This window comes from Phaethon aethereus, assembly GCF_964289735.1.
Source record: "Phaethon aethereus genome assembly, chromosome: 3".
NCBI classification, from domain to species: Eukaryota; Metazoa; Chordata; class Aves; order Phaethontiformes; family Phaethontidae; genus Phaethon; species Phaethon aethereus.
In genome coordinates this window covers 106,590,011-106,598,007 of record NC_138576.1, presented here as the reverse complement: position 1 = coordinate 106,598,007, position 7,997 = coordinate 106,590,011, and the positions used below count along the sequence as shown (strand labels likewise).

Here is a 7,997-nt window from a genome sequence, read left to right as displayed (position 1 = left end):
GCGCAACGTGCGTACGCACACTGGGATGTTGTGTATGCACAGGATCTCAATTATTTTGCTGTTTGAATCATAGAGCATGCTGCCTTGATGTACTGTCGGTTTTGGTTTCTGCCCTTTGGAATAAAGTTCAAAATATTAAAGAAATAACACGCAATATACTAGTAGCTAGAGTAGTCATATCACCCGAGGGGAAAAGGGGGTGGTGAATAATCTGGCTTACAGATGCCCAGAAAAAACCCGTAACTCCTCCTAACCAAACTCTGCAAATGGTGCACTTTTAAAAGGGCCTCTTCTAAATTTTGTGTCTGAGGTTTGCTGGTTATCCTGGAGAGAGAAGTAGGTCCTGTTTGCAAAGCAGCGTGCAAGCTCTACGGTCACGCTCAGACCATGTGCGGGGGGAATGTACGGTCCCAGTTATCCTTTGGAGAATCACCCTGGGCTAAATGATGAAACAACTAAATCCGAATTAATTATTGATGATTCTTTAACATCAAATGTGAGGATGTGTTCGGAGTATTGCTTCCCAGTTTAGGAGTTGAAATAGCGCTAGCAGATGTATTATTTTTACATGTTGCTTTGCTGGTCTTATTAGTTTGCTTGGACAGCAGTAAGAACCACAGAAGCCGATGCAGGTTCAGCCCATCCCTGGTTGGTTCTAGAGGGCCGAGGCAGGAGCTAAGGGGGCACTGACAGATATTTGGAGTCATATTGGGACTTCAGTCGGAATACCAAACTTCGCTGAATTTGGCGTGTTGTGCGCCACGGTTTTAGTCCAGCGGGGACCATGCTAAAAGGCTCTAGGTAAGATATTAGATGAAAGAACCAGCCCCCTCCCACTCCCCAAATCTGTTGCCTTGTACTCTGTATCAGGAAAAAAAGTGCCGAGAAGTGTGAGACTGATGCAAGGCAGGCTCGGGATGAATTTAGGATGAGCAGGATGCCTATTGCACTTAATTTAGAGATTCTAAGGCAGAAGATGCTTTTGAGCGTGGCTGACAGCTTCTCCTCTGCAAACACCACAAACAAGACAAAGCAAAAGACGTTGTGGCGAATTCTGCAGTTCGCAGTCGTGACAGAGCCAAAACCTCCCGTTACAGCGGGGGAGCCTTTTGCTTGTGTCACGACTGCCTCGGGTGCAGGGTCGCAGGGCAGCGTTAATGAAAAATAAGTAAATAGACAGTTTCAGAAGTCCGGCAAGGACATGCAGCAGACGCCGGTGGTTGGAACTGGGTGAAGTTGTCAAAGGTTGCTTTGCTCTCGGGAGCCTGGCAGTGGCTCCGCTGAAATGTGATGCCATTGGTTTTCAGCAAAGGTTTCTTTCTGCAGGGCTGCAAACAGAGATCAGCTGCTACTGTGTGTACACAACTAGGGAGCAAATCAAGCAGCACGTTTAAGCAGCCTTTTTAACCCTGAGACTTTCCAAGATTTCTTCTTCACGCGGGAAGTTTCCTTTATATTGTCAGCCGTAGCACTTTGCTCATGTAATGAGATCAGAGCTAGGATCGCTGCTGCACAGTAGCAAGACTTCCTTAAGACATTTGTCCTTGAAACTGCACCAAACTCTTGGAAGAACCCAGAACCTGTAAGTATGTACGATATAGGCGACAATAGCACGGTGCAAAGCTGCAATCAACCATTATACGATATCCAATTAGCAGGGCAGGAGGGATATTTATTATTTTTTTTTTTTTCCGGATGTTATGTTACATTCATTTTCAATTTGTTCTAAGGAAGCAAATCAATTCGGGCTTCTGATACAGTGACTTTGCAGTAGATGAGCTAGTAGTAATATGTTTGATTTAACTATTTGTTGCTCTCACACAGCTTGTGGGACAATTATTGTAGCCATCAAACTACAGAGAACTTTTCGTACGTTTTTAGGCATTTTAAGGATTTGGGGTCCATCTTGCAAATAAGTTTTTGCTTTGCTTTTTGATTTTGGCAACCCCACCCTACGCCAAACCATAAATAACAGGGCAAAAGGAATTAGTGCGCATTGTTCTTAGGTGGCAATAAAATACATTTCTTTGCCGGCTTAATTTAGTTGTTAACAATGTTGCACTGTCTGGGGTGGGTTTTGTCTTAATTGAATTCTACTCAAGGCTGTCTATTTTGTGTTTTACTATCTTGTCTGTGTCTGTTTAAGTTACTTTGCCGGGACTGCAGTCTGGTTAAACCTGTATTTAAGCACTATTTATATTCCGAGCACATTTCTGGTAAAATAAGTGTGTGAGTTTTTTTTTTTTTAAAAAAAAAAAAAGCCTTAAACAGGATAGGTTTATTAGCAGTGAGCGCCAGAGAGGGCACAACATGGATGAATGTCAAACATAGACCATATAACCTGAGTCTTCCGTGCACTAAGTCCGATCCGAACGTGTCCACTTTTGCGACTGCAACTAATAAAAGCCTTGAGCTCCCTTTCAATAAATTTTTCATATGCAACGGTACTTCTGTTTATCAGATTAATTTCTCCCAGGTTAGCCTGATTGATAGCTGGATTGTAGTTTCTTAAGAGCTTTCTCCATGAAACCCCACCGAAGAGCTGCATTCCATTTAACCAGTGAATGTAAAAACTGGTAACCATGGATTCAGCCACCACTAACTGTCGAGAGCAATGACTTGTTGTAAACAATACAAATGAGCCAGGATAGCAGAAGCAACCAGACATGAAATGATTTTAATAGAAATTACGGTAAAGGTCATGTGATACTGTAACGGCTTGAATTCAGTGTTAAAGGGAAAGTATTTCAGTTTTTCAGGTTTGATTTAAATTGCACGTCTCCGCTGGCTTTGTGTTTGCGTAAGTCCCCCAGAAGGGAAAATGAAGCAGTTCTTTGGAAATGCCTCTGCTTAATTGCACGTTGTGACTTAGGCCCTGATCCTGAAACCGTAGGAGTAACTCTCATCAGTGGGATTATTCACGTACGTAAAATTAAGTATTTCTGAGAGTTTGTAGGATCGAGGCCTTTCTAGGTAAGTTAGTAAGAAAAAAAAATACATATTCTAAGGAAATAATAAACTCTCACTGAAGATAAATCACGGAAAAGCAAGTTTTAATAGTGTTGTGTGGTTCAGTTGGAGATTTTTGTTTGCTAGTTTCAATGACATGAAATCAAGCTATATTTATCCCTTCGTTTTTAAATGTTACGACTTTCATTTCTCATCCACCATTCCTCAAGTCCTCTTCCTAATTTATAACCTCTCTTTTGGAGAACTGGTAAACCCCAGTGTCAGCTATTATAATACAGCATGATGATAGGCACATGCAGATCGCATGAGCAGTCGTGTGTCCTATCTCAGGAATTTCCATCCCTACAAAATCTTTGCTGACTCCCAGCTGTCACATGGCTGTCACTCACAAATTCTAACCATAACCAAATCCTCCTCCCTGGGCATGCGCTCACCGAACCCCTCGACGTACACGTAGACACAAATGTCCCTGCTTAAGCACCTTCTCTGCGTAAATGCGTCTCTCCCCCAAGCCTGCTGCATTCCACTCATGTTTCTCCCTTAATTTGTTCCTGGGTGCTACTTCCCTGCTGTGCCTGTGCTTTGTAAGGAGGAACCTGGAGTGGGAATAATGGTCAGTCAGAAGCGCAAGCGAAAATAATTTGGCGCGTTATTTAATGTAACAGTTGGAATCGATATGAATCTAAATTCACAACTTTCATGGCCCCCTAAACCTCTCCCCAAAAAATTAACCCTTACTGTTCTGTAGACAGCACCGTCACCTTGCAGTATACCAACTTGCTGTTCTGTGTACGTACGTGTCGTAGCATTTATATTATTTGGAAAACTTAGATTATAAGAGTCCTAGATGGGAACTTTTGTTATTTCTGTATTTCTAGGTTATTTCTGTATTTCATAGATGTCACATACATCTATGTTGTTTCATCAGTAATTATGGTTTATATATTTTTCAACCAGAAGTATTTAAAATAATTTCTCATCAGCCTGTTACATCTGACCAGTCTCTGTCAAGCACAGGTTGCAACTGAAATGCATAGGTAGATACAGCACAAATCCTGCTTTCCCTATTCTTCTGAGCTGCCTTGCCAGACAGAGGGGGCGATTGCTGGTATGAATTGGGAAGGTAAGATTTAGCTTATACATAGATTAACAGCAGCCAAAAATAGACTGACTTCTACTGAAAATAAATACTTTTGAGAAGTAAAAGGAAAGCACTTAAGCAGGAATATTTGGGGAAAAAAAAAAAGCCAAATTGCAAAAATATTTTCTGTTGCTTATCTGTGTCAGTGTTAAGAGTATATTGGGGTACTCCTGTAAATCAGAACTGTAATTATATTAACACTTCACCTACAGGGAGGAGATGACCAGACAGAAAAGATACCACCTTGACTTTGCATACATATCCTGGGATGAATCCAGAACTGAAAGTAAAATGCAGGTGAAAGCACAGTGAGACCGGAGACCAACATCCAAGTAAATCAGGGAAACCGCACTGGCCTCCTTACCATGAGCTCATTGTAATTAGCAATTAGTAAGCATTAATGATTCCTCCACCCCTTGAAAACCAGGTGGGGGACATTTGAATCGTCGTGCCTGGCAGAAGTTTCAATCTGGAGAGATAATGCAGTGTTCAGGAAGGAGGGAGTGTGCTGTGGACCCGTGGATTTCACTGGCATGGGGCAACAGGCAGTTTTCCTTCGCTCAGAGTATCTTCGGCATCTTTATGACCTGTGACATACATGCTTGTCTACTCTCTTGTATTTTGCATCAAATACTGATTTTTGTAATGCAAAACTTGCAGGAATTAATGGGTGAGCTGCCAGAACGCTACCCATCTGCAGAGAGGACGAACTGGGAGGCAAGTCCTCTTGTTTCTCTCCAACTTTATAAAGTTCAGGTGCTGGTTGATGAGCAGCTGCGGGAGACTTAGACCAGAGTTCTCATTTGAAGCAGAGCTCTCTGAAGATGTATTTGAATCCCCAAAACAGAGACCTCAGTGTTTTACCCATAGAGAAATCTCAATCAGGCAGATGTTGCAGCGCATAGTCGGGGACCAACAGAAGTATTTACCATTAAAAATAATTAGTAATAATTAATGATATGTCCCTTGTAAACACAGTGATATAGAATAATAACAGAGTTGTATTTTATGATTGTAATTCTAATTTACTACTTTTATGCAAAGATCACTTGTGTCAATATGATTTTTTTTGTGTATGAAAATATCGTATCAGCAGTCATGTCAACTAAGTTCAAGCGGTGTAAGTACAGGCACTTTTTTTTTAATCTTTTTTTTTTTTTAAAAAGGCAGTCTTGTTGTGGAGGTTCCAGGTATAGGGAATATAGGGTAAACTGGTATCCATGTCTACTCACCCTTTACTTCATGGTTGAGACAGCCAGCCAACAGCACTGCAGGTAAGTAAGTGAGAAATAAATCGGTAGCTTTTGTCAGATGGACTCCTGGCTATGAGGAACTGGACTGAAACTCCTTAATTTCATGGAGCATGGCAAACTAGTTGGTCACTGAATGACAGAATATCATTCTTTGAATTATTAACTCTATGTAAGCATTACAGTGTTTTATAAATTTCTACTTCTTTCTAGCTTTACCTCTTAGCTGGTGTGGGTAAGTGAAGCTTTTTTTGAGGACGCTTACTGTCATTTTGTCTTTTGAACATTTCCAAACGTGCTGCTTCTCATGGGCTATTGAAGACCCATCATTTATGGGTTATAATGTTCTCCAGGTCAGCAAAACTGTCGTGGGGTCTAAAGACAGGACTGTGATCTGTATTAGCTGCATTAACTTTCCATTAACTTTCTGTGACTAGAACATGTCTTTGATTATTCTGTGTTATTCCTTTGTACAAAATAAGGTCATTCTCTGTGTATTTTAGTTTTAACAGAACCAGACTGTCACTGACCATCAGCTTTTGCATGCATAGACTCTCTCCTTCCTGGCAAGGCTTTAGGCCCAGATCCACAAAAGGATTAGATGCCTTAAGTGGGACTTAAGTGGGATTTAGGCATTGAAAGCCCAAACCGAGATCCTCGATATCCCCACTGAACTGCCACCTAACCTTAGAAGTTGCCTAACCTGTGTGAGTGCCTACGTTTTCAATATCCAGCTTTCCCAGGTGGCCAAATATCTGCTTTGGATGTTCTCAAGCACTTCCATCCTGACAAGGTTGAGCCTCTCTGCTCCCATCTTTCCCCCCACGTCCCGACAGACTTCAGAAAAGCACAAGCTCCTCTTGCAAAATGGTGGCTTTCTGTGTGATGTATTTCACTTTCTCCAGCTGTGCCCTTGAAGGAAAGGACCCTCCAGGAGGTTGTTTTTTCAGGAGGAGCCTGGGAACTTTGAAAAACTTTTGAAAAGGGTATCATCAAAACTGAGAAATGTATTGTGATATATGAATATGTAGGTCCTAGGGAAGAAGTGGGACTTCAGGTGTGCGTGGCCTTCGTCGTCTCCTACCGGCAGTATCAGACTGTGCTTCGTGGCGATGGCCGCGCATGCACTCGCTGGCAGCGCACAAGCCGCGGGGGTGACGGGGCTGAGGCTCCATCGCACGGGCAGAGCGCCTGAAAGCTGGGTGCTGGGGTGCGGAATTAGTATTGCTCCTGGAGGTCTTCTTGGAGAATCCAGGCCCTAGTGTTTTGTAACAGCAGTTTTGGGGGGGAAGAACCCTTTTCTGCAAGAAGTCATTTAGGGTTTCACCCGACTCCGTGATATATGGCGGATGCTTTGTTTTTTGAAAGCCAGACTTACCGGGGTGTTCCGTGTGCGCACCCAGAAATAATAATCACGTTTTTAGGGCTTCAGTCTCAAGAATTTCTGGAGCTGTGGCTGGATTGATGGCTGTCTCGCTCTGCAGAGGCCAAAGCAAATAGTGTCTTGTTAGTAGCTGAGTAAGTGGTCTTGTGCCATCACTTATTTCTCAGCTGTACTCGTGACATTTCGTGTGTTCTCAGCCATGTCTGTTGTTTGTTTAAATCCCGCTCAGTTCCTTGATTTATCAGTTTTCTGTAGACTTTTGTTCGAGTAGTCCCAAATGCTATCCTATTTCAAATAGATGCATCCTTATCAGCAAATAGTCTTTCATCAATAATTTTAACTCTTTCATGTAACTCTGCATACGCGTTCACTTTGACCTTCCATTTTTTAAAATATTGGCTTTTTTAATGTGGGCAGTATTTGGGAAATCTGTTAGGATTTCTCCCGCATCATTCCCTCTTTTTATGCAAAAGTTGTACAGGTATTTGCCTGTACCTTTTCTCCACATTTCTAGATAACAGCTCTTTTTTTTCTTTTTTTTTTCCTTCCCTGAAAGACAGAACTTTTTCTCAGAGAATTCCTAGTTTTCTAATTTGTCAAAGAGAGCCAGACTGCATGCAACCTTAATATTATACATTGCTGCTTTTGATTTATGTCCATGTATACAATCCTGAAAACAACAATACAGAATGTAAACCATATTTGCATAGAGGTATAGCCTGGAAACTATACAAGCACAAAAAAGATACAGTCTTTGAAAATTTAGAAACTGCAATCAGAAAAAGCCTATATATAGTGAATAAACTTAACACTTAGTAACAAGTGCTATGTTTGTTCCTTACAAAACCTAGTTGCGTTTATATTGAGGTAGCTAAGATTGGTAGGACTGTGTACGATAATGACACCTTAATAACTAAGAATATTATTCATGTATTTTTAAAACTGATACAGGGAGTTCTGTTGTTTTAGTGGAGAGTATATGTTATAAATTAACCTGTAACTTTCGATCCACTAACTTCGTGTTTTCAGAATAGCATGCTTGAATTACTATACATTTATTTTGGTATTTTAATATGTACAAACATTGGCTCCTAACCACATCTTTCATAATTTCATTTGTACTTTTGAATTTTTTGTCACCCAATCTCACCGGGGCATTTCGAGGACAAGCAGTTTCATAAAATTTCTTAGGGGCGGTCTGTGAGTGTTGCTGTTTTACCTCTTTTACTGCTCCTGGACTTCCATGAAGACA

At 41.3% G+C, this 7,997-nt stretch overlaps 1 protein-coding gene across 3 annotated transcripts in view; it reads left to right on the top strand.

Annotated features, from left to right (window-relative positions):
- Positions 1 to 1,234: 1,234 nt before the first annotated feature.
- The window catches only part of ESRRG (estrogen related receptor gamma), a gene marked incomplete at its 5' end in the record, with an annotated part of 375,885 nt that continues 369,122 nt past the window's right edge, over positions 1,235 to 7,997 (top strand). For all 3 annotated transcript variants that reach the window (XM_081997740.1, XM_081997738.1, XM_081997739.1), the window contains one exon: positions 1,235 to 1,582. In XM_081997740.1, coding sequence (XP_081853866.1) covers positions 1,485 to 1,582 — 98 coding nt within the window. The remainder of the gene's footprint in view (positions 1,583 to 7,997) is intronic.